The sequence below is a fragment of the Aptenodytes forsteri genome, unplaced genomic scaffold, assembly GCF_000699145.1.
Source record: "Aptenodytes forsteri isolate BGI_AS27 unplaced genomic scaffold, ASM69914v1 Scaffold104, whole genome shotgun sequence".
Classification (NCBI taxonomy): Eukaryota; Metazoa; Chordata; class Aves; order Sphenisciformes; family Spheniscidae; genus Aptenodytes; species Aptenodytes forsteri.
The window spans coordinates 1,125,774-1,153,251 of record NW_008795943.1 but is presented as its reverse complement, the minus strand read 5'-3'; the positions used below and the strand labels follow the sequence as shown (position 1 = coordinate 1,153,251).

General features: G+C 35.6%; 1 protein-coding gene across 1 annotated transcript in view; it reads left to right on the top strand.

Moving 5' to 3' along the window:
• LOC103904011 (parafibromin-like) overlaps window positions 1-27,478 on the top strand; it is a 42,347-nt gene that overhangs the window by 10,945 nt on the left and 3,924 nt on the right. The window contains exons 2-5 of the mRNA XM_009285340.1: window positions 14,770-14,805; window positions 15,159-15,246; window positions 22,911-23,072; window positions 24,964-25,064. Of these exons, the coding sequence (XP_009283615.1) occupies window positions 14,770-14,805; window positions 15,159-15,246; window positions 22,911-23,072; window positions 24,964-25,064 (387 nt within the window). The remainder of the gene's footprint in view (window positions 1-14,769; window positions 14,806-15,158; window positions 15,247-22,910; window positions 23,073-24,963; window positions 25,065-27,478) is intronic.

The following is a 27,478-nucleotide window of genomic DNA, read 5'->3' as shown; positions in this document are numbered from 1 at the left end:
GAATTCTGGGATGAGGGTTCTACAATGAAAAGTACGTAGTGCAATGGATCTCACTGGGAAAGCTAGGGGGAGAGACAATTGGAGAACAGGACCATAAATGTCATATAACAGTACCAAAACCATTTTTATTCTGTGTTTAATGATGACGGTGTGTGTGAAACTTTTACATAATGCAGTCCAAAGAAAAGATCTAGGTAGTCTAGAAGACAGTTTGTCAGAGCTCCTGTGACTGGTATAAGTGGGATGCTATTATTGTAAATTTTGGAAATGTTCAGACTTCAGAATATCGTACTGAGAAAAATATGTTAATGATTTTTACTAGTGGTGGGAGCAGCCATTTGAGGATACTGAAGAGCACACGTTTTTTTCCATGATGTTTTACTGTGTTAAATATATAAAGCATGGGAAGCTAGAGGCTATGTAATTCCTGAAGTTCAACATTAAGATTGAGGTACTATTAATACACTGCTTATGAACTTCATAGGTTTGGTTCTTGAAGTTTGTATGTATATTCTTTGAATCCAAAATTGCCCCTATGCCGAGTGAAAACGTGGGAAAATGTTTCCAAGGATCTGTTTATTTTGTTGAAATCTGAATGTAAACATTTTGATCCAGTAATAGATGTGTTTTCTTTGAAGTTAAACCTACTGAAATCTTTTGTTTTATTTGATACAAGTGTGAGAAATCACCAGGCAGAAAGAAACATTGCAATCAAATGTCAGCTCCAGTCATAATAGTTTTCAAAATAGTGCTTTTTCATATGGCACCATATAGCAAGCCTGTACATTGAAAATGTAAGGTATTCTGTGTCTGTTCAAAATAGTTGGTTTCTCTCGGATTTAGTATTTTTAGTGAAATAAAAGTTTATTCACAAGGTGACAAATAACTTTGTGTTTGGGGGCAGATTGTTATGTGTGAGATTTCCCAGCTTCTTGTGATTAAAAACTGAGTGTGGATCAGTTCCTCTGAACACATTATCAACCTGTTGACAAAGACCATTACGTTGTTGTGTATGAGGAAAGGAGATGGGGAACAGAATCTTGGCTAGCAGTAGCGCGAGTACGTGCCTTCCCATCCCCCCCAGCTAGAGGTGCTTTTATTGCAAAAACCTTTATCTGAAGTTTTTGTTGCTGTTCCCATGCGTTTTAACCTTGAATAATGCTGTGTTTTTGTATAGTGTTTGGCAAACATTTCACTGAGGCTTTTCTGATTCTAAAAACTGGAAATGTAAGGCTTACATTAGGTATTTAAGAAAGGGGGAAATGACTGAATTTGTGTTCTTGCCATGGAGAGGTGATACCTTTTGCTGCCATAATGATCAAGGGTGTTTAGCCACAGTGTTAAAAAGCAAACAAAAAAGTCTGTTCACCCATTGGCCTCCCACCACCATCCACCAAAAAACTCTGCTTGCATCCTGCCTGATTTAATTCACTTCCCATCATCATGGTACACAACGTATTTTCTTCCCTTTAGTCTTTTTAAATGAGTTAAAGCAATAAGATCTGTAGAGTAAGAGCAAGGCAAAATCTGGGGCTTTTTGTGAATATGGTGTTCCTTTGGTTAATTTTCATACTTGGATACAGTTTTTTTTTTTTAATTATGACAATAGAAAACAAACCTGTCCACTTTTGCAGCTGGAGCCGGACAAATGTTTAGAGATAGTATTCTAGTTATCTTGTAAGCAGATTAAAATGTCCAGTCTTCCCAGTTTGAGGGAAGTGTGTGGATAACTGCAGCATATACAAGTCCAGAAATCATAAGACTTTCATGCTGGACTAAACTCAGAAATTTCATGCTGTAAATTACTGTTCTGTTCCTAACTTGCTTGTCTGCTGTTGTACAGATATCTCCTGTGTCTCAATATTTTGTCAATATTTTTATCGCCAGCACCCAAGACAGTGAATCTACTCTGTCTCAATGGACAGTTTGTTGATATGAGAGCATTAATAGATGTTATGCTGGAGGCTTGTCATCACTCAAGCCCTCTTATCTCTTGGCTTGTTTATTACCATTTATTATAGCTGCAGCTAAAGCTTTTGATCCTGAAAAAGCTCATGCTGGTTTTGAACTCAGCAGTTACTTTTCTAGGCAACACAAACAACGAAGAGTTTATCACTCCACTGTTCAACTTTGTGCATTGGCTCCTCAAGGAATACAGGATTCAGGATTTCAGGATTTTCTCCTGATACTTTAAGTCTTCCAAGGTGATTACTTGGAAAATTGCTTTTGTCTCTCTGGCCATGACCACCCATAATAATTATGTTTTCTTGTAACATAATGTAATATATAAACATAGTGCTGGGATTGCTAAAGCCGGTGAGGTACGGAAGAATAATATTAAAACTTCTTTTCAGTGAATAGAAAGGAGAAGATCACATCAGGATGAAGTACAACTGGGAAAAAGTGGTGCTGGATAATTTGTTGAACAAGAAATCACAAAAAAATCTAAGGTCTTTAATAGCTTCCTATGTGTTAGAATTCTAATATTACAGCATCCCCTGTTCTTCAGGGGTTTCAGTATAACCAAGGGGAGTCTGGAAAGAGCTTCATCAGTTTCTGTTGCATTGAGATGTTGAACAGCATCACATAAAGTTAATCAATTGCTTGGGTCTTGGTTCAGTTTGGGTTTTTTGCAAAAATTTTCACGCAGAAGTTAAGGATCCATCTGTATTCTTTTAGGCACCTGCAGAGCTTTTGAAAATATTCTTCTCGCACAAAGCATTTCATGAGTCATTCTAGAAGTTGCAAAGGAACCTTTTTGAGGTCTTTTAAGCCTTTTCCTCTGCAAATTTATTGCTCACTGAATGCAGGTGTAAGTGGGATCTTCCGGTTGCTCTGTACCGAGCAACATTTTCTTTAATCTACATATGACTGTTGCTTTGAATACCATTTCCAAAGCAGGATCTGAATACAAAAATAACAGTGTTATTTTACGTATCTACGTATGTTTAGAGTTTGCATGTCAGCAGAGCTTTTATGTAAATTAATTTTGAGCCCCATATTCTGTGATGTTTCTGGTGAAAAACCACTTCATGTGAGTGACTAATATTTGCGGTTACAGGTAGTATTGGAACTAGAGATTCATGAATGCGTGAAGTTGAAAGTTGGAGACTGAAACATTAGCAAATTGTAAATTCACAATTATGCAAATTCCAGTTCTATTGAATGAATGTGGCATGTTCTGATTATAGTATACAGAAAACCAGTAGTGTATAAACCTTTGCACCTGACTTTTGAGAAAGAAGAAATGATCCTTTTGTTCTCAGACTGCGTTTGTCAAAAATCTTGCCGATTGCCAAGTAATATGCATGAGGCTGGCTCAGATAATTAACCCAAAGGGAAAGAATTCTAAGCAAAATAATGTTTTAGTGATACCTACTTTTGTCTTTTCGCATATTTCAAGGGAATGAGTCATTTAAATAAACATAGGTAGGTATATTAGAAGCAGGCCTTTATTTTTTAGAAAAACAAAAAACAAAACCTCTCAAGTTCTCAGGATTAAGAGTTGTTTTTTGATGAAAACAGTTCATCCCCAGGAAAGTGAAGTGCCTACATGTTTAGTCTGACTTTGTCACCAGCATTCCTCTTCAGCTCAGAACTGCTATTTCAATAGCAACAGTTTGACATTACATGACTGATTTAAATTCAAGATGAAGATCTTAATTTTACTGATATTTTGTGCAAGGATAAAGGTGGGAGGAGCTCTAGCACACTTCATTGAAGACTGTTCAGGAATGTTTTGAAAGCTTAGCTTCGGAGGTAATGCTTAAGTTTTAAGGCATCTCAGTAATTGTTGCTTTCATTAACTCTATCCAAAAGCATCTCTAATAATTTTTATTAATATTATTTTAGCATACTTGTATGGTTTTGTCCCTAGTTGATCACTAGTCACTACAGTATTCATTTAGATTCAGTTGTGATTTGTGTTGCTTAGAACTGTTTTCTTTGCAGAACCAGAATTTTGCCTAAGCTATCTATAAGCAGTCCAGTTAATTCAGTCATGCTTTTCTGTGTTTAAACCAAACTTCTTTTGACCTGGTTGTAATAAACAAGAAATTGCAGTGAGTATTTTCCATGTCTTTCAATGACACTGATCTCCAGGCCTAACCTGCTACTGGAAAAAAACATCAGTCCTGTTCTTTGTTTTATACTGTCAATGTTTCAGAATCTTGTCAGTTTTGATTCTATAATGGATTAATAAAGGACCAGAGTTGTAAACAAAGTTTAATTTGAATGCTGCGGAACAACAAGTCTTAGTATTTCTAAATTTCAGTTAAGCCCCTTGATGACAAAAGCATAGTTTTATTTCTGCCACCCTCCCTTGCTTCTCCTTTCTCCCTCTCCTCCATCATTGTAATGCAGTACTCAGAAGAGACTGTCTACATCTGATTTCCTTACACTTGTGAAATTTGTTGTATGTACTAGCTTTAACGGTATTTTGAAAACTGTAATGAAATTTGCCTTATCTTTGTAAGAAGATGGGCATCAAGTTTTCTTTCTTGCAACTGGATTTCAGGATTGGCAATCTTCCATTGGTATTTTTCTTCAAACTATGCTTGATAAGACATGATCTTCAGTATAAGCAGTTTTGTATTTTGAAACAAACATGATTTATATAACTTTTACTAACCCCTTTTGTCACATCAGTTTTTTAGTTGTCGAAGTAGGAAGTAGTAAAGCTATGGTGTTATTTTCCTTAGGCAGTTGGTATCAGAAGCCTTTGATAAATAATGGTAAACTTCTCCCCTTTTTAAATTCATTCTATAAAAATATCTTTAATTCTGCTTAAACTCCCACTCTCTTTTCTAGACTATAAGGAAGCTGAAACAATGTAAACAGTAGAAATGACCTTTTTATTAATATTGCAAGCAATGGAAGTTAAAATGACTGTGATATTAGCAGTATTTGCACAATAGTTAAGATCCTGTTATCAAATACTATTTTTTTACAGCATAGTTTAAAATTAGGAAGGCAGTTAAAAGCTTGCAATTTATTATTTAAATACCTGTCTTAGGGGACTGCATATGCAGATTTGTGTGCATAGAAGTATGCAAATAAGCTATACCACTTCGTGTGTAAATAAAATGATGATGTGGAACACTAGTTAAACTTAAAATATTATTAAAATTTTCTTGATATGAACAGAAGTCAGAGAATTATTAGGAAGACTGCAGAGGCAGAGCAACTCAGTTGGATTGTTTTTGCTTGGTTCTTTGGAAGATTTCCCCCCAAGGCTTTTAAGGGCTTTAAATTTTTAGAACAAAGCCCTTTCATTTCAGAATCCAAGCTATTTATATGAAATAGATAGATGTTTCTATCTAGCTTAAAGTAGAGCATCTGGACCAGATGTCAGATACCTGTTTTTGAAGTCATCCCATTGTTTTGGCTGTTTGTCATACATTGATGTATACAAGATTTAATTTCTAGAAAAATAATGTTTTTCAACTATACAGTTGTTTTAGATTTTGCCATAGTTCTTTAGACTGGCTTTACTAGAACTTTCAAAGGTTCAATACTTTAAATCACTCGGGCAATGATAGTATAGTTGCTGGTAATTAAAATGTGTTCTTACAGTCCCTTCTGCCCTAAATTTAATAGATAAATTGAAGTCTGTTCTTAAAGATAATTTTACAAGCTTACCATCCACATGTATTTATTTTCTTTCTCATTTGAGATCCGAGTGTTTCGTTTTTACTACGTTCATCTTTATGAACAGAACAGTCTTTGGTTGAATTGTCTTCCATCATGGATGGTGAAGCTGAAAGCTGCTTTATGTTTCATATGCAAGCACTTGCTAATACTTCTTGCAGAATCAAATGTTACTTTTTACTTGTACAACTTCTGTGCAGGAGCATGCAAGTTACCTAATAAATTTTAGATTTTTGGGCAAAGATCTTGTACTAATTTAAATGTTATAAAGGAACAAGACAGAAATTAAATTTGCTAAATTAAAAAAGCCACAAGATGGCATCAAATTGTCAATTCTATCCGTTCCTTCTAACATTTTTTAAAGGTCAAAATATTACAGACTGTATGGATCTCTACATAGAAAACAGTTGGGATAGTGAATGTGCAATGAAATAGTTAAGAGTTTGAGGTTTTTCCTTCCATTATTTGTACCTTGCGAAACCACAATAAGAAACTTTTAATAGCTTTTTTGTGCTTCAAGAGAGTCAACTAACTTGGGTATCTGTGAAACGTGCCTCCACGAAAAAATTCTACCAATATAACATGTTTTATTGCTTAAAACATGAGGGTTCATTTCCTAAAATGTAGCATGAGTTATGTTCAGGCAGTTTCTGATCCAACTGAGAAATGAGTGAGAGTAACTTATGTGTGGATGTTAATGCTCATTTAAACTTAAGAAAAGTACTAGGTATCTAAAATATAGAAAAAACAAAACAACACCCACTGTTGGGTAACTAAATACAGCTATAGATTGACAGTAGCTTACTTTGTTAGATAATTTTTGATGTTTGTGTAGATGGAATATCTCAGATTTGCAAGAAATAGATCTTTTAAAAGTTGTTGAACTTTTTACATTAAAATGGATTGAGGATGTAATATATGGGAGGCCAGACAAATGTGATAAGAATCTGTCCAAAACAATTTGCATCTTCATAATATATTGCAACTTGCTTGTATAATGTAGAAGCAAGGAAGGGAAAATGAATGCATATGTGAAAGGAAAGATGTGAAGTAAGCTGTATACAAAACGTACAAATTTAGGGGACTTGAAGCAATAGACGTAAAGCTTCACAAAACTTATCAGAGCACATAGCAGTGTCTGAATTTTTAAGACAAATATAGAAATTGTATGAAGGAATGAGGGAAGAAAAGAACACACTAAAAGGTTAACTACCAGGGCGTACAATAATAGTAGAAGTCAGTTGTCCTTCAGGGTGCGGGGTTTTTTTCCTTGTTTGACTCTAAGTGTGTCGCGGATGGAGTGAGACTACACTTCACTCGTGACAGAGAAGCAACAATATTGATAGAAAAGAGTGAGTTAAAGTGTGAATTAACAAAGTTCAATGGTAAATGCGACAGTGAACAAGATTCGATGAGAAGGTACACTTTCATTATTTACTGCATAGAGGACAGGGTCAGACATTACTGTCAGGGAGACCCTCCCGTTGAGTCATGAGGTTCAGAAAGGACCCCCTTGCTTTCTAAACTTCTCAGAGAGGAGTTTAGGTGTGGCTGGATCCAATCCTAGTCCCAGTCTTGGTCAACGGTTTATGTCTAAAGGATTATATATGCGCAATCAATCCTTTATATCACTTAGCTAAGATTTCAAAGTTTAGCATGCTATTAGTCACTTACCGAGGATCTCTTGCCACAAGGAATCTCTCAGCCTCGAGGAGTAACCTTGAGAGGTGTCCCTACTCAAGGGGAGATCCTGTCGTGCAGCCCACTGCCCTGCAGGAGAGCTCAAAGGGCTCTTGGGCTGCTCACTATTTATAGGGGTAAGATGGTTGACTCATAGTCATATTTACATACTGATAACTGTGGTTAGGTGGGCGTATTTCTTGCAATAACCAAGGGCTGTTGTGTTGTTATCTGGCTCCCGAATGCACTTTGAGCTGGATGCAGCTATCACGACCAGCATCCATTACAACCACCCCTGGCAGTTATTGCTTGAGCAGGGTTACAGGAGATAAAGGTCAGGTTGGGTGGGGGAGCACACCGTCACAAAGTGGGAAGCTGGATTTTTTTCACATGTACTAACCTGTTTTCTATTCATGCATTGGTTTGTGAACCCAATATTTTAGGTTTTTAGGTAGGACAATGCTAAATAGCAGAAGGCATACACTAAAATAAAAACAGTTATTGAGCAGACATTTTGTAAATGTCTAATATGATAGGAAACATTAGTACTGAAATGGAATGAATTCCACTGAAAAGTATATACAGTTGTGTATCTGTAAATGATGCAGTGAAATCCAGGAAAGTATGAAGCTTTTGGTATCTGTTTTCCTGATTTCATTCTATGTCAGGTTGTTGCTTCTGAATGGTTAAATACTCATATATTTAATGTAAATCATAAGTAAACTATACATAACCTTCTGTGGTAAATTATCACAAACCAAGTAATATGTTTTTGATTAAAATACGATGTTAAGTGGTCATCCGAAAGAAGATTTGTATTTTTCAAATTACATGGTTTTGTTACTACATTAGTTTCAACTTATGAATATTCATAATATACTCCTTAACAGTCTCAAATGGCTCATGCATAAGAATTGGGTATGTCGTCTTCGAGCAAAACTGTTAAGTGTTCAGAAACTTTGAGGAAATGAATGTTCTTTAGATAGCTAAACAGGGATTTCTGCTGCTTCTGATGCTTAGGGTACAGCTGCACAAACAAAAGCTTCCCTAACTGGATTTTGAATTTGCAGTGTGCTAGTTACTTAAGAGTAACTTTTACATTAAAAACTTCACATTAGAATATTTGAACTATCTTGCTGTGTGCTCACTGGGAAATAAGCTACTGTCTTTACAAGGAGTTAGAGCATGCAAATGAGAAGTTGCCTCTGAGTAGCTAACAGGCCATAAATTACCAGCAGCACTTACCTCGTGTGGTTGAATGAACCAACAATGACGTTTACTCCATCAACTTAATTTTCTTTTCCTCTGGGAGAAATCCTAGCATGTAGTTCTCTGTGGTTATACCTGCCTTGTAAACGGAGCTTGTGTCATAAATTAATGGGTTGTCATAGGAAAAACTTACACCTCTATCTGAATGCTTTTGAAAAGCATTAATTTTGTATCTAAACTCAGCGTCTTTTGTTTTCAGGACAGTGTGAAATGTTAGCAAAATTATTCTGCTAATGACTTCCTTATTGAAAGCAGTTTTTCTTCTCCACTTAGTATATCTTGTCAACCATCACTGCTCTGTACTTTTGTTTCTTCCTCATCTTAATAGTATACTTTTCTCCTTACAAACCATTTAAGAAATGTGGGGTTGAAATATTGATCAGAGCTGCTTCTGCTACATTGTCTGCAGTTTTTACATAATAGGAGGTGGTGATTAAGTCACTGATAATCATAAAGAGAGAAGAGATGTAAATCAGTTACAAAGGAGGGTTGTTATGCCTTCAGTAGGTGACAACTGAGCTTCTGTGCTAAGATGCCAGAATATCGGGAGTTGTGAGCTGCGGTTCATCCATGAAATTATCAGTCTAAGGCAGTGAATTAGCTGTGACCGCCATCATCTATTGATATTTGCAGAAATTGTTCTCACAAATAGAAAGGTCGTAGGCATGGAAGTGATAGCTGTCTTTTGTATCTACTCATTTAAATGAATTTATTTCCTACTATTAATCAGATAGTCATGTGATTGTTATTTTTTTTAATGTGCTTTTTTTGTTGTTGTTTTGGGCTTGGGTTTGTTTGTTTGTTTGCTGCAGTTGCGATGTTCTCAAAGCCTGCCTTTTTGTTTTAGGCTTCTGCACTAAGTTTCCCATTAATCACTTTAGAGAAGACAATTCCGAGGAAAGTATGAAAAACTCACAAACAGATCATTTGCCAGTTATGTTGTTAGGCTTGATTCTATGTGTATTCTGGTGCCTTATGGGCATTTTGGTGAAGAGAGAAATCACAAGCACAAGTCATATGGAAACCAAAGTAAAGCTTTGATTATAATTTGGTTATAATTCTTTCCAAGGCTGCAGAAAAACGCCAGAATCTCTGAAGCAGCTCCTGGTTCCCTCCCTTTGCTGCAGCTGCCGTAGGTCCTGCAGGGCCTGTTTATGATAGGCGAGGCACTGAGTAAGTGGAAGGGGAGGCTGAAAAGTTGCATTACTGATTCTGTAGGGGACAAAAGAGGAATGGATGTGTGGGACTGCAGACAGTAATAGTTAAGCATCCAAGGAAACTGAATTGGATTTAGAATCTTGAAACTTAGCATTGCAGGAAGTGACGTTTCTTTAGCTTGATGGGTTGGGTTTTTTTTCCATTTCATAAAGTGCTTTGAATTTAAGGAAATGTTATGGGAGAATTCTTGGTATTTCTTCAACATGTGTAATTAGTGCACCACAGGAACAGTCTTTTCACACAGAAAATGATATTTTTCTGTAGAAACAGATGCAAAATGTTTTATTTCCACTTTCTTGGCGAAAAGAAAGGTGGTGATGTTTCAAATAACTACTGTTTCTCAGTCGCAAGGCTTCTCTCAAAGGTAGTCAGCCTTTCCTGCTGCTCTTCCTTTAGTGTGGTATTTTGATTTTTACCATTTGCTGAGTAATTATTATGAAAGGACATTGGTAAAAATACCTCTTCTCAGATACTAAAAAAGTAAGTCTTAAAATAACAGTTACTGACTCAAGTGCCCTACATAGATGTTGGTATTTTAATAAGCAGAAAAGAGTACAGCAAAATTTGAGTTTAATCCGTTTCTTGCAGTGGGGGGTTAAATCCTTATACTGAAGATTAATAGGAGGTTGCTGACTGTAAAAGTTACAAAAGCTGTGCACTGTACCAAATGTCAGCTCCATCCTATTGTAACTAATCATGGCTGGCTTTGACTAAAGCTCAGGGAAGAGATATTTTGAGTAAATTTGTGTTTTCTAAGGGCTTGTTCAGTGATCTTCTCTTCTATTTGTACTTCACAGTTCTTGAGATAAAAACAGAGTATTAACTTTCATGGTGGAAACTTAAAAGCAGTTTCTTTAAGTGTTATTTAAATTATGGAACTTGAGGTTGCTTGTGTGTAGTCCCCTGCTCATTAGCTTTTTTTATTTTGAATTACAGAATGTATTGTTATTGATGCATGGACATACAAATGTGATAATGCCATATTGGAGTCCTTTCCAACAGGTTTTCCCAGGATGGGATCTCTGACCTTTCTGAGTGTCTCACAGTTGAAGGATATGCTTCACATAGTGTTTAAGTAACTTTCAGATAAAATTCATGGTTTCATGTTAAAAGGTTTTCTGTCAGCCTTGCAAATTGAAGTGGCTGGAATATGTAGCATTTTTTTTACAGTGTTAGTAATATTGTTAGTAATATATTTTTTGTTCAGTGAGGTTTCACAGAAGTAACTGAGAACAGAATTTGTTCCTGCAGGAATTTAATGTTGCTTTGGAACCAGACCTCACTGTTCTCTTACTTGGTGTGTTGAGTCTGCAGAGTTAACAAGAATAGAGAGTAGTGCAGGTCTTTTGTTTGTTACATTAAGGTAATTGGATAAGGCATGAGCAGAACTAATTATCATGAGTGTGCTATTTCTGAGCACTAAAACTCTTCAAGGCAGGAATGCATTGCAATTTCTTGGTCCTAGTTTTCCATCCAGAGCATAAGAAGGTCTTGTTTTGAAATTTCTATAGCCAATTGCTTACATTTACATTACTAACCCTTGGTGAAGTGATCATAGGTAAAATGAAACAATACTATAAATAGAAAAGGTTTCTTTGAATATAGAAAAGAAGTTTCTGATTGGCATTTGATGGTTAAAATGTAAACCTGTAAAAGCTTATGAGGTTATCTGTCCTCCCCAAGTCTAAAACAGAATCTGTAAAGAGTTTTGAATATTTTCACTATTTTCTTTCTTCTCTTTAATGGAAATGTATTGCCCTCATTTTCATGATACCCTCTGTAGCTCTGTGTTCATTTAAAAAACCCATGTACCCAACAAGAAGGTGAGCTGTTAATGTTACCTCTTCTGTCTTTTAAAAGGAAGGTGCTTCTGCTCAAAAAAAACAAACTCCAGCAGCACAGCCTGTACCACGACCAGGTAAGGTGGCCTACTATCATTTGTGCTTCTGTTCCAAATAAGTTTGAGTTTCAAAGAAGTATTATTTAAAACTTTAGTTACATGAAGAATGAAGTGGGGATCATTTATTTGTGGCCTTTAACTGCATATGTATTGGAAATAACTCATAACTTTTTGGTTAATGTCGCACCGTGGGGCTTGGGTTCATTCTCTTCAGTGTGTTGCCCAGTTAGTCCATTGAAAGGATGTGCTAGTGAAATTAAAAAGTGACGAACTTCTTGGTTGTCAGCGTGGTACTTCACAAATGCCAGCTCAAATATATAATAGGAGCTGGTTAATACTCCAAGGAGAAACAACCTAAATAGAAAAGCTAATCTCAAAAAGAGATATATTATTACTTCTATTATTAATATATCAGAAATAAGTCTTTCTCAGAATGTGATATTACTTCTTCACACTTCTTAGCACGTAAGGTATTTGTAATGGGGCCAGAATCCTCAACTGGCTTTTTAATTCCCAGTTAGTAGACTTTAGCTACCAAGTCCATTTTGTATGTCAGATTGAATCTCAAATTGAGATTCAAAGATAGAATGATATAAGTACTTTGTTTTGGTTTAATGAGAAACCCTTAGAAAGAGTTTTTAAGAGAGTGTAAGCGTACAGACAGTATATGAGAGGATCAGTGTTTCCAAACAGCTATGTGCATATCTGCACCTAGTTTACATACTATGAGAATTTCTGGTTTGGTGGAAGAAAGTCTCGAGTGAAAGGTGTTTATTTAAGAACAAGATGATGGTTATTGTTGTTGTTATGAAGGTATTGGAAAGGGAATGTTTTGGGGTTTTTTGGAAACAAAGCCACCTTTTAAAATGAATATACTTTTTCTAGAATTACTGTGTACTTACTTGTTGAGACTACTAAATGCTTTCAATGCGTGCCTTGCTAATTCCTTGAGATTTATTAGTAGAATTTAATGCTAAGACTTAATATCGTAAAAATGATTCTTCCTCAAAAATCTATTCTAATATTGAATATTCTCAGCATACCTAAATGCCGTCGTGCACAGATTCTTCTGTTTGGTTATTTTGGTACTAGAAAGGTCATGCTGGCTGTCATACTTATCTCACTAGCCCAGTTAAGCATAATAATGCAAATGGAGTTGACAGACAGCAGTATGAAAAGGGTAGAAGTGGCAAGAGCAGAAATCTGACTGAGTTGTCACAGGTCCCTACTGCTAGCTGTGACTTCATGGGCATTAACTGGCAGAAGTGTATTTTTTGTACATTATACAGGTTATACTGATATTGCCCTTCTCTAAGGCCAGTCTAATCCATTATCTTGCCTCTATATTGTAAGTTGAAGAGAGAATAAAGAAGAGAGGTATAGTCAGAAGAAAGTATTAAAAAAAAAAAGATTTATCTTTCTGCCTGTTTTAGGATATCGTAGGGTTTGGAACTTTTAAAAAATCAGTTCTGTTCTTAGCAGTCAAAGTATTTAAAACGTGTAATTTCCAGGAGGATGCTGCTTTGCACATAAGAAGTGTTAGTTGAATTGGGCAAAACAGTTGTACAATACTGATTTGAAAAAATATCTCAGTTATGCTTTTAATTTAAGATTTTTTTTCTGCACCTTTCCGCAGAACCTGCTTTTCTACTAGCCTGTCTTGGTACAGCTATCAAATTTCTTACAGATGCTTCCCCCACCCCCTTTTTTTTTTTTTTTTTTTTTTTTTAGGTCAGCTGAGACTGCCCATATATTTCAGGAACTTTTTTACATTAAGGAGATACCTAGATTTAAAAAAAAAAAATAAAATCATTGAGTGGGTAAAGTTCATGTAGTTCAATATAGTGTCGCCAATTATATCTGTGCATTTGACAGTGACAGGAAAAGATAATTAAGGATATGGTCTCAATATTTCAACAATGGCAACTATGTGTTGTGAATATTTATACTGTTCTAGGCAGTTTCTGAAACAGTTGGTTGTAAATAAACATGAGCAAGTTGGTACTATGAAATTGGAAGTCAATTAATGAAATTTGTCATGCATAGTAGCAGTTGAGACTTGAGTTAGTCTGCATCAATCTTTCTACTACTCACCATTTTCTGATTTTTTGTGAATTAGGATAAACACATATAATGATAATTATCAAGCACAACAGTTCGTTCTTTAAGTTAGGACTCATGAAAACTGAACTATAAAATGTTTATTTGGAGGAAGCCAGGTTTTTCAGTAATAGCACCAAAGTGAAGAAACATATATGCTTTTCCATCTTTGGACTGATGTATCTCCCATATTGAGGAGGTCATAACTTGGAAGACTGAAGTGGAAACATTGGGGGGGGGGTGGGAATTCTTTGGTTTCTATCTGGCCAGTATTGTTTGTGTGGTTTTTTTGTTTGGTGGTTTGGGGGTTTTTTTGTTGGTTTCTTGTTTTGGGGTTTTTTGTCGTGTTTTTTTTTGCTTGACTGCTACCATATCTGTCAAGTTTCATTGTTTCTGGCACCCAAAGAGCTCATGTAAGTCAAACTGCAATCCGAAATTAACTTGAGTAAGCCTGAAATTTAGATTTTGACTGTTGAAAGTTCTATTTGTGTTAAGGATAGCTAAATCTTAGAGGTATCAAGTACAATAATAACTACTAATGAAAAGGTGAGGGTCTGTAAAGATTAGGTTGTTGTGAAACAGTCTTCCTGTTGGTTCAGCACTATTGAACTTAAGATCTACAAGCAGCTTTTTTCAAGATTGCTGGCAATTTTTGTCAATGCTATAGTGCCCCAACCTTTTGAGGAGGATGTAGAGGGATGACTCGTTTCAGTAAAATTAGGAGAGATTGACTCAACTGTCCTAACATCCCTTTCAGATGCTCAAAAGCTGTTTGTCTTCTAAATACTGAGACCCAAATTATAAATCCGTTCTTCAACTGTGTATTGCATCTGTGAAAATGATCTAATGGCTATAATGTGACTCTTCTCTGTTCACTCCTGCAACTTGTTGCCTTACAATGACATTTGTATTTATCTATTAGTCATTCTGCCATATTTTCTGTTTTTTCTCAGTTTCTCAAGCAAGACCACCTCCAAACCAGAAAAAAGGTGAGTCAACTGTAGTTACACGAGCCTTTTCACTCTACCTTTTGCTGGAACCACAAGCAACAATATAAACAAGCAGTGGACTGCAGACAGCATTCTGTTTTGCTAAATATGGGTCCTACCATATTTAGAGACTCCTGATACAGGGGTATGCTTTTTTTTTTTGGTGAATGAAAACCTTCGGTTTAGGAAAGATTTACTACAATTTTCTTTGAATACTTTTCCATTATTTTGATCTGTTAAGCAAGAGTTTTGTTTTTATGTACAGTTCCTTTAATAAAAAAAGGGGGGGGGGACCCAACAAAAACCACAACGAAAGAAAAAACCAGGCAAATGTAACTTTATTATCTCTACAGGATCTCGAACTCCCATAATCATTATTCCAGCAGCTACGACCTCTTTAATAACGATGCTTAATGCAAAGGACCTTCTGCAAGATCTGAAGTAAGTAGCTGATTAGAACATATTGTATAAAAAACTGTTTTCAGATATAAAGGTATACTAGTACCAAACTAGTAATTAAGCAAGAGGGAGTATTTACTGTCTCGTGACAAGCTAGTTTTAAAGACCAGAGTGTAAAAGAAATTAATGCCTCTTGAAAAAGCAAAAACTTTATTTTCAGAGTTTTTTCCAGTTGTGACCTGTGGGCCAAATGGGCAGATTGAGAAGGAAGTCTTACAGTACCATTTCTAATGACTATAGTGGTTTTCTTTTACGTAACATATATGCACACATGTGCCACCGATCAACGAGCCCTTACAATGGAAGAAGGCTTAGAGAAGATGAGCAAGTGCAATGTGCTTACGGAGCTCAGAAAAGATTTCAGGAAATGACCACGGTTATTGTAAAGGAGAAGGGGACCGGAGGGTGGCCTCTGTTTTAGATAAACGGCTGTATCAGCTGAGCAGGTCAGCTGGTTGTGTAAATAAAGAAGTTTTTTAAAGTTTACATACAACAAAAATAAGAATAAAGCATTGTCATTAAGTATTGATGCAAATTCATTCAGGGAAATATTAATGAGTTGCTAAAATTTGTTTATGGCATTACGCATCTGATTCTAAGATTTAATTCATTATGGCTGAATGCAATCAATACTGCAAATTACTTTCTGGTAAGGTAAAATTCACTATTATAGTTAATTTATAATTTAAAAAAAACCCCAACCCCCCCCCCCAAACCCCACATCTTTCTGCTTGTCCAACAGATTATGGTATTTAGAGTTGCCTATCTGTTAATACCAGTTCATTTTTCTGAAACGGGCAGTCATTTTCACAGGGAAAACCATTGCGGACAATCTGTAGCAGTGTAACGTTCAAAAAATGGAGACCTCTTCTTTCTTCCACCTTCAGCACTTTGCGTTTCCTTTATTAGACTATACACTGCTTTTCTTCAAAAATAGGCTGCCCTTATTGTGGTGCTACAGATGTTACTGGAGTTACCCTAGAATTTTTTAAAACTGTGCTGTGAGATACCAGGTGCCTTCTGATCTCCAGCTTTAGTTTTTAGATTACTGCCACATATCATCAAAGATCCAGTAAGCATACTGGACTCTTGGTGCCTCTTCTGAAATATTTAATTGGAGAGAAGGCTGGCTTTTAACATTGTAGTTTAATGTGCAAGCAGTTACTGGACTGATATAATTGTGTTGACAGAGGATGTTGCTTGTTTATATGGGTTTTTATGTTTAAGAAAAAATTTCACAAGTACAAGCCCTGGATTTTACATCTTATATAATTTGTGACTTTCTGATATGGAAGTAGCTATAATGGAATAAAGCACCTATATGTCATGTCTAAGTCTATCTGTGCTAGGAGGCTTGCACTGTTTTCAGCTCCACTGGGGTAGAGCTACAGTTAACTTCACAAGACATGCCCCAAGAGGAGGCTGATCGTTAGAGTGCAAAGAACATGATCCAGTGAAAAATGAAATGAAGTTTAAGGGGTCAAAGGAGGACGTAGTTAACAGGTATGAAAGACAAAGTGAAGCAGCAAGGTATGTTAATGAATCAGAAGTGCAATAGCAGAATTCAGAAGAGCAAAATATTAATTTAGCCATGACAGTCCTAGCACTCTTCTAGAAAATACGCCACCTGGCCTGTATTTTTTGGCATTCGAACTTATTGAAGTAGTTTGTTTAGGAATGGCTGCAGGGTTTGTTTTTAGTGTTCAGGTATGCAGAGTGTAGAACTAGCCTTGATGTAGAGCGTAATTGATAGATATGTGATGGTTTTCCAAGGAAAGAAGACTTACCTAATTTCTGCCTCTAAACCACCGCCGCCTTTAACTCATTCCCTGCTTTCAGCTAAATTTGGCAGAAGAGCAGAGATTTGGAAGACACATGTCATTGCCACAAGTTTTGGAATAAAGAAATATTGTCCAGGTAGAAAAGACACACCCAAATTAATATTCCCTCCCTTACCCCTGCTGAGGAAGATGCAGATAGATTTGAATTTCTTGACTTTCTAGAGGTAATTGACCTGCTTGTATTAGCCGTCAGAGGAGATCAATGATATAACACAAGGAGAAGTAATTTTTGGAGCTGGAAGAGTAAGAGCCATTGCAGGGGAGACTGCTAAGAAATGTAGGAGAACCGTGGGAGAATGAGGCCCCCAGGATTGTTAAGAGTATGGAAGCTGTGATACACATGTGACATGGGCTGTTTACAGGGCAACTTTTTCTTCCATGCCTGATCCCTGAGGCAGCACAGTTCTGTGGAGTGTGTGATAATAAAGAATGAGTATTTGGGTTTCATAAATAAAACCAACTTTGGGGATTCCTGCCATTTAAATGTTTCTTAAAACAAAATAAGGAACAAAGGCGAAATTATAATTGGAGATCAAACCACTTAAAAACTAAAACTTAGTCATAGCTGGGAATCCCTGTCTTTTAGGATTGTTTTTGTCTAGGATGCTGGATTTTCTTCATAAGTAACTAGACTGCAATGCATTGTAGTTTTGGATATGAGAAAAAGTAATTGCACTGTCATTGGCAGATATTTTAGGTTGTTTGTTATAAAATAAACAGGACAGTCTTCATCCAGTGCTATGGTAGGCATTAAATTCAATTGTCAAGGACTGGAAGAAACTTACTAATTACACCAACATTTTTAGTAACCCTTTTCATAGCTCTGTAGTATGTTGGGGTTTTTTTTCCTTGCCAATTTTGGCTGACATTTGTATGATGCTTAGCATGTTTAATTAATCACTAATGTTATGCTCTCTTTTGAAGTAGACAATATGGAAAGTAGGAAAGATATGAGTAGAATGAAATATATATAATAATAAACAGGAAGCATGTTACTCGTTTAAGACTTCCTTTTTTAAGGCATCTGATTTATCTGTTGGATATATTTGTTGCAACTTAGATTTTGTAGGGGGACATTTCTATATATAAATTGTAATATATACAATGCACATGCTGTATAATATGCAAATATTCTTGATAACCTTTTTTGAAAGGTTATTTTTCTAATGAGCGGAGTACAAGATAAAAATGGAAGAGTTTCTAAAATATTAAAAAGATATAATTTCATTTAAAATCAGAACTGCAATACTTTATGGTTATTGTGAAGCTTCTTAAAAAATATTTCATATAATACACTGTATTCTTACTCACTATCTGAATGCAACATTGCATATCGTAATTATTCTGTAAAATCTGGCTTTCCAGACTAAGTAGTTGAGAATATCTGAAGTTAGGCTTTTCAGAGGCAATGCTTCTGCTTTACATGGAACAAAAGCGAGGCAGGAGTTATATCAGGCAGATGTAAATGATTAGATGATGATTATGTATTTTTATTATGATGATGCTTTTACTCATGATATGTTTCACCATATGTGGCCAGACAACTCACTGAGGTTTATCCAGCTTTGATTTGAGCAAACTATCTGAAAGATTTAGGGATGATGTATTACAAAAAAAGCTTTGTTCTCTTGCAAAAATAGGTGTATGAAGCTTTTGAAACTGCAATCTAACAAAAATATTGAGGGGGTTGTAAAAATAAGTCTCCATCTCCAGTTCTAAACACGATCAAACGTATATTACAATGGTCTCGGTTACTGTCCAGCATTGGAGTTGCCTTATTCTCTGTTCATGCATTTTTCAGTATGCCTGAGTTGGGGGCCCAAAAGTGCTGACCTGACCTCAATGAAAGTGTTTTAAAGTTAATACTAGCAACTGATGTGAGTTTAGAGCCTAGGCATGAGCGGCTCTGGCAGTTCAGTGGCTAGTATCTTACCAATTACCTCCCATAATTTGATTTTGTTCAGTTGCTTGCCTGTTACCTTAGGAAAGGGACCTGCTGTCTTTGTAAAGTGAGAGTGCGCACCAGTTTTTATGTGAATAATGGCCTCAAGTTGCGCCAGGGGAGGTTTAGATTGGACATGCGGAAAAATTTCTTTACTGAAAGAGTGGTTAAACATTGGAACAGGCTGCCCAGGGAAGTGGTTGAGTCCCCATCCCTGGAAGTATTTAAAAGACGTGTAGATGAGGCACTTAGGGACATGGTTTAGTGGGCATGGTGGTGTTGGGTTGACGGTTGGACTCAATGATCTTAGACGTCTTTCCCAACCTTAATGATTCTATGATTCTAATGATTTTGGCAATTAACAGCACGAAAACTGAGTGCTATTAATTTCCTAGGAGGGGTATAAAAATGGATTAATAAATCGGGGTTTTTTTTTTTTTTTTTTTACTAGGGAATAGTAATCTGGAGAAGCAACAAAAAAATGTAAGTTCCTGCAGAGTCAGGTTTCAAAAGACATTTCTAGTGTGTTGGATGATTAAAAAGGTGTCAAGTACAAATGTGTAGTTAAGCCACCAGCTATAGTATTGTGGCAAGTAATTCCCAAGAGAAGATGGGGGTTTTGCTGTTTTCTTTTAATACTCAGATTTCTAAGCTTGTCTTTTTGTGTCCAGGTAGTGATGGAGTAAGCTGTGATTATATTTATAATCATATGGTAATTTCTATTGATTCTCAATTCTTGAGCACATGGCTTTTATTATAGTTACTGAATCAATGGTTCCTGGAAATGCAAGCATGTATCTCATAAACTTTCTGTAAGCTGTCATTTATTCCTGTACTCTGTGTGCGTACATATATGTAAACATTTCCTTCAATGCTTTCTTTATGACAGTCATCTTCTCTACTGTTCCATGTGAATCTGCTCATTGATATTTTTTTCTTCAGAAAATTCAGATAACAAGATATTTTATGTTCTGTCCTGGAGAAATGCATTCAAAAACATACAGGTTTTTACAGTGAATAGAACTGAAGCTATTGTCTAGAAGATACATGACTGAGGCACAACTGAATAGTGCCTTAATGGCTGTAACACAGTTTCTAGCTGACTGTGAAATGAAGAGAAACTGTCAATTAACTGATGTTCAAATGAATTCTTAAACACAGAAACATTTAAAGCTGGAAGTAGAATTGAGAATGCCTGTTTCAACCAAATTTGAGGGGTCTCAAATATAGTGGTGAAATTGTTAGACTCTTTAGCAATATTGCTTCTTAGTGTTCATGTTTGTTTAATTTGGCAGGGGCAGCTAGGTTTCCTGTTTCCATTTAAAATGTGTTTGCTTCCTCACATTTACAAATTAAAAATGTGACCTTTTAGATTGCTGTTCATATGAATATTTCATTATCACTGTAATGTATGTATGGCTGTTTGTTTTTTATTTACATATTCTGTACGAATTTGTTCTCATTCAGTGCGTGGAACGTAATAAAGAACAAAATTCTTCTCATGCTGTCCACCATTTTAGGTGATCCCGGCTTTTCATATAGACCTTGCCACTTGGGTAAAAGGTGTTGGGGGGGTGTTGTAATTTTTAAAATTATTTTTTTAAAAGCATTTTATTTCCATCTTTCTAGCCCAGATTCCTTAGTTCTGATGGGTGAGGAGAGGCTCAAGAAGACCAAGCAAATCCTCATTGTAAGTTATAAAATACAGTTTCCTATCAGTTAGTATTGGCAAAGCAAAGCCTGCAACATGTTGGCAGGACAGGCTGTTAGGTATGCTCATGATTAAAGTTGCACCTCACTTTTCAGTTTTTAAATTAGCAACTTGACGAGAAATATTTAATTCTGATGTCACATTTGGTAGCTTTTTCCAAAGTAGAACTGTGTTGAGCGCTTCTGTGCGTTGCACGCAACTGTATGTTAGTTGGGTGTGGTAAATAAAATATATGTAAATATTAACTGTTTTCTAATTACTTCAGTTATTGGTGAAATGACTGTCTTAATGTTTTTTTTATAATGTTGTAGGTGGCCTAAGTGTACTTTTTCCCAATGTATCCTGTATAGCTTTTTTGTCTGTATTTCTTCAGAATGGTGTTGTTTTACATGTACTAGACAGATAAGCATAACTTAATTTCTAGTTTATCATTTAACATCTGTAGTGCTTTTTCTGTACTTGCAATACTAGTCAACTTTAATGCACAATTCATACTCATTTGCAGGATTTTTTTAATTTTCCAGTGCAGTTGTATGCATTTGGAGGCACACTTCAGAAATCGGTTGTGACCTTTCTGTTTCTGAAACACTGTTAAATCGTGAAGAGTATAAGGGGGCTTCATCTGTTTATTTATGTTAGGAAAGTAAAATCGTCTTTCTTGAAGGTTTATCGACAATTTCCATGTACTGCCTTAAAACATGATATATTTTTCCCCGAAATGCCATTTTCCCATTGGATATAAGATGTTAGCAAAAACTACTGTTTTCAAGTTGACTGAATAATGAACTTTTCCTCATGTTTCATTTTTCATTCCTTTTTTCTATTTTTCCATGAGTAGGAAGTGCAGTCTGCCTGTTTAAGCATATTCAAATTGTTTTTTAGTATTCAAATAGAAATAGGTTGAAGAGAACAAATAGAAACGGTGCAAACAACTTACCCAAAAAATGTAGTAAACTTTTAAAAAGCACCATCTATACTATAATGAAGAGAAATCTTACCAATTATGTAGAGTACTGTGTTTTTAAAATGTAGCACCAATACTCCTGATAACTTTTGCAGTTAAGTGAAACATAATGTTTCTTTTTATCAGAAGTTTTGGAAATGAAATGTTGCAAAGTGTTAGTACAGCTGGGTGGTTCTGACTAAAATATTATGAGCTCTGCTCTTTTGCTGGCCTGGTAAGTGATACTGGTCACATCAGCTTACCTTTCTGTGACATAGTTTTAGTTCTATAAAATGCATGATTTTGTTATCTTTCCTTTTGACAAAATCCACTGAGATTCATCAGTAGAAAGGCTTACACTACTCTCACATTTATGATACCAATTCTGAGAACTGTTCTGTGTATTTTATTTTATTATCACCATAAAGTAGAGACTCTTGAAATGGAATTGCCTTTTTTTTTTAAGGTGGGGGGCTGAAAAATAAAAGATCTGTAATTCATTTGTGGGAGGGTCAAATCCTAAGCATTTATTTTTGTCATAGGGAGATTACATAAGGTATGAGGATCACATTATCCTTAATTTCCAAGCACTTAATCTATCAGAGAAGCTATTTAGGGGAAAAAAAAATCCAGTATTGTAGTATCATACATCATAGTAACCAGATGAATCGTTGATAATGTAAAATCACAATCATCAAAAAAAATAAAACCTCACTCAAAAACCTTTTTGACCAAAAATCCCAGCTTTCTTGAGAAAACATAATTCTGATGGCTCCAAAAGCAAGCACTCTACAATTTGATCCAGGAAGCAATTGTTTCTTAGTGCCCAAGACTTTCCCATGTTACTCGTGATCACGAAAAAGAATGCGTTATAGCCATTTAGCAGCTTGTGATCTGGCTCCTCATCTGCAAGTGTATTGGGTAAGGTCAGCAAGGAGTGCCACAAATGTATAAGAACAGGTCAGGCTGTAGTTTTGAGGGGCAGAGAACCTTTTAGTACGACTGTTTTTACCATAAGGGCTTATGAAATATTATTCTTACATTTTTTGCTGTTCTGAATGAGTAGTGATGGAGGCTTGGCATAGTGAAAATGAGATGGTTTCAGTGACTGTTGCCAATAATGCAAAGTTCTGATAAAGTTGTTACTTTTCCTGCTGATTACATCAAATAAATTGCTTTTGTCTACTGAATGTTTCTTTATTCCCCAAGGTTTGTACCATCAGATGAAAAGAAGAAACAAGGCTGTCAACGAGAAAATGAAACTCTAATACAGAGAAGGAAGGACCAGATGCAGCCTGGGGGAACTACAGTCAGCGTCACTGTACCTTATCGAGTAGTAGACCAACCTCTGAAACTTATGCCACAAGACTGGTAAAATAGATTTCCCCTTTATAAAATTTCTTAATCAGGAGAATGCAGAATTTGGAGGGGACCAGTAAAATTGCATACAAAGTTAAGATACAGATAAAAGAATGGATTTGATTGTTACCTGTATAGGAGTCTTTTCTTCAGGTGAAAATAATATGACACTAAACTGCTTAAAAGAAGCTTCTTAAGAAATCCAACACTCCACATTTTAACAGTACGAGCAGCACAACTATTTTTATTAGGTTTGCCTGAAATGTTCCAGAAATTCAAATAGGAATATTCATATGAGTTTTCCAGTTCATGATGCTGTAGCATGCGAGTCACTGAAACATGATCGGAGAGAAAATCCTCCTTTCTCGTCTGCTTTCTGAATGAGGTCTATTAGAAAGATACATTTGCAGGCCTTCAGCATCTGACATTCTAACTTTTTTAATAGTTTAAGAAATAAAAAACCCACATCAGACAGTAACTGAACTGTGGTTTCAGTAGCAAATCGGATTCATTGAATTGGATTCAATGATGGAAACCTACTTCTGAAGGGAGAGCCCCAGTTGGGGAAAGGGAATCATAGATAGCTTTTAAGAAAAAGCTGCAGATTGTTTTTTTTTTTTTTCTGTAGCCCATTCTTAAATGCTATGAAAAAACATTTCTCTTTGAGCAGGAAAATTCTGAAGAAGCATCTTTTTGTTATTTGGTGTAATGTATTAGGCAACATTTTTACTACTTCCTCACAAATGTGAGGATTTTAGATGTGCGCAGTGACATTTTTGATGGTTTTGTAACTTCCAAAGTGGATTTTAATGGAGAGGAATACTTTGAAAAGGTCCTGTTCCTAAATTAATTGTTCTCTGTATTGAGAACTTGAACTAATCAGAAATCCGTGGTTTTGAAATTCTAAATATCAAATAGCACTTAAAATATTTAATGATCAAACCTTTAAGAACCATCTAAAATGGTTCCTAAAGTGCTTCTGACCAAAGAGATGAAGTGGCGTGGGTTTTTTAGCTTGTTTTTATCCAAGGGAGAATCAGATATTAGTATCTAGAAATTAACATGTTGCCGCTGTTGGGTTTTTTTTTTTCCTGTTAGCCATTACAAAACATCATTTTAAATGGCAAAGCTTTAGCCTGTCTTTTAAAAAACAAAAAACCCCAAAACTCCACCTTGATTACCAAATCCCAAATGGAAAAGAATAGACTTTATGATGAATTAAATTTGGGGATTAAGGAGGTAATTATTTGTTATTGTAGGTAGAAACCATGGTTGGATGATGTAAATGTTCAAGAAAAAGGTAGACCATATGTGGGAGGACATTTATTCTCAAAGGTTTTTTTAAAATTTTATTAATGTAAAAGCTTCATCTTAATCATAAATTTATTTTCTTAGACCACAGGTAATGGTTACATATCCTTACAATATGTGATGCACTTTGCAACCGGAGGCAGAAATTTAGCAGCTGTCTCTTCTAATAATTTTTTAGAATAGAAGTTAACAGTATTCAGAATAAATTCAGAGTAAAGGCTTTTAAATTGATACATCTCAGTTTACAGTGTTATTCATAGAAGATTATCTCTAAAATGTTGGAGCACTTTTTAAAAGCAAAGTAATAATGACCAGAAATAAACACTGTTTGACTTCTTGTAAATGTAACATGAGAAACTGTGCTGCATTCTGCAAAGGGATGGAGCTAAAAGTCCAGAAAAATCACATGGAATTTTTTTTTTTTTTTGCTTAACAGAGAAAAAGCAGTCGTGCTGGAGGTGTGGTTGTTAAATGTGCTATACTGCTCTTACTAAAATAAGAAACTATGCTAAGGTATATTGCCTGTTTAAGCAAACATGTAATTTTAAATGTTCAAGGCCATCAACATCTCCATCTCTTTCTTTGTTCATAGGGATCGTGTGGTGGCAGTGTTTGTACAGGGTCCTGCTTGGCAGTTCAAAGGCTGGCCTTGGCTCTTGCCTGATGGATCACCTGTTGATATCTTTGCAAAAAGTAAGGGGGGTTGTTGTTTTGTTTTTAAGTGTTTGGAGGTTTGTTATTCTGTTTGGCGTTTTTTGTGGGGTTTTTATGCTTATGGCAAAGTACTGCCAAGTACTGCCAAAGTGCTGTTGGACTGGGATGGTTGAGAAGACAGGCGCTTAGGCTTTTGCACAGATGGCAAGTATTAATGTGCCCTCTGCAATTCTTTTGTTCTGACCTTGTGGAAGCTCACGGAGATTTTCTCAGAGTTGTTGTCTTTACAAGAGGTTCAGAAATAACTGGTGTATAAACTTACTTGCCAAGCTTCTAAAAAAAAAAATGTGAAAAGACAATGTGTATTATAACACTTCATAGATAACAGGTTTACAGGCTGTTTTCCGATGTCATTGCTACTTTGAACAGAGGATTAATCACCTAGTATTTTGCTAAGAAAGCTTTACAAATATGATCTGGTGTCTGACAAAAACTTGAAAGTTTAATGAGATACAAATACTTTTAAGTTGTAAGCTAGATGTTACTGCTGTTACTACTGGACAGGTTTTTTGAGTTATCACAATTATGCCCAGTATGCTTTGAGACACACTGCACTTTTCTCGCACGGTTCACTCTTCTGACTCTAAGGTGTGTGATAATATCTAAAGAAACTGTCAGATTCTGTTCTCTGTCGCTTCATTGTGAAGCTGCCTTAGAAAACAGACCTTTTTGTAGTGTCCAGTGGTTTCTGAGCTACAGATTTAAAAAAAAAAACAAACCAACACATACACACAAAAGCAAGACACAGTCTGTCATCTTCCAGTCAGTGTGATGAGGAAACAAGTTTGATCAGGTTTTATGTGTGCACATATTTGGTATGTGCAGTAGAAGCTGGAAAGAGAATGCTAGTTTGGTAAGGAGCAAAAAAACCAAAACAGTCAGATGGAAGGCTAGGGATGGTATTTGTGAACAAGAAAATAGAATGAGTTGCATAAGGGGGGGGTTTGAGAATGAACAGGGAGAGAGTGAAAGAGCCTGAAAGTCAACGTAAAAGTAAAAATACACCACAGGAAAGAGTTTAACAAGAGAGACTAATGAAAGAAGAAAATAACGCTTCAAAATGAAGATGTAGAGAAAACAGAAACTGTGAAAAGCAAACCCAAGAAAAATGCTGGTAACTGTATAAGGTCTAGCTAGTAGTTGCATGCTAGTTCCTATTAATTTTGACATTATGTATATATAAATGTGTAGAGGGCCATAGGAGTTGTGACATGCTTTGACATTTTTGAAGTCTTCGCTATGCCAAAAGATCAAAATCATAGCCTGTGTAGTTCAGTCTGAAGGTGTACAAATTCTTACATGTTTCAAGTGAAAGAAGGATATCTCTTCTTACTTGACTCATAAAGGTACATTGAAATGGACCTTTTTTAATTATAGAATACATTCCGTTGTTTCAAAGCGAGGTATTTTTAAAATATTTTCCTGATAAGAGTATCTCTGGGGCTTTTCCTAATGACTTTATTCACTCCTCAAAATAAAAACAGTGTAAATGGAGAGAGCACAGGCAACGTCAATCTGGTTGTATGTGTTTTCCTTTTCCTGAAGCTATTGCTTTGCCCGTATTTATAGTTTTCAATAGTCTTCATAAACGTGGTTTCTGGGATCTGCAACAGTTCATTATTCTATCTGCAGTTTGCGTTTCTTCATGTAAGTCACTGGGTCTGCAGTGATTAACAAATACTCAAAGCTTATTACTGTCATTTTGGAAAACAAGCAGGTAGCTTATCATAAAGAATTCCTCAGTAAAATCTGTATTGTACCAGAGCCTGTTAAACTGGTTTTATTTGTTCAATTGCTCTGTCACGTAGCATTTTGTTAGTTGAGTCTTTAAAATTGTTCCCCTTAGTTTTCTTTACACGTGGTCTGAGTGTTTAATGTTCACATAGCAAACAAGCTTATTTTTGCATCTGCAAGTGAATGTTTCAGATGAAATTTTGAATGATGTCACTTTAATGAACAAATATTTAATTTTGAATACCATTTTAAAGGTCTTGCTGCTAGAGCACATTAGTGCGCTTTAATACTGATTTGTTTCAGATTCAGAAGTGGATTGTCTTCTGCTCAATATCGTTTAACCTGAATGCAGAGGTTCTGTCAGGCGTTGATTAAGTTTTCTGTAAATGCATAGCCCCAGTATATCTTTATCTGCTTTGTCTGGAGTTATTTTAAAACATGCAACATTGTATGGCAAAGATAATGTATATGTATTCTTAGTTTTCATTCACAAAGCTTGGAAATTTATCTGGCAATGGTACAAGCCAGATGATCACTTCTTTAGTTTGTTAATTGAAAAAATGCTAATTTCAGATACTAATCTTCTAGAAAGCTTCTAGATATATAATTTTATAGATTGACCTGTATCTGGAAAAGGGGACTGATTTTATTTATTTATT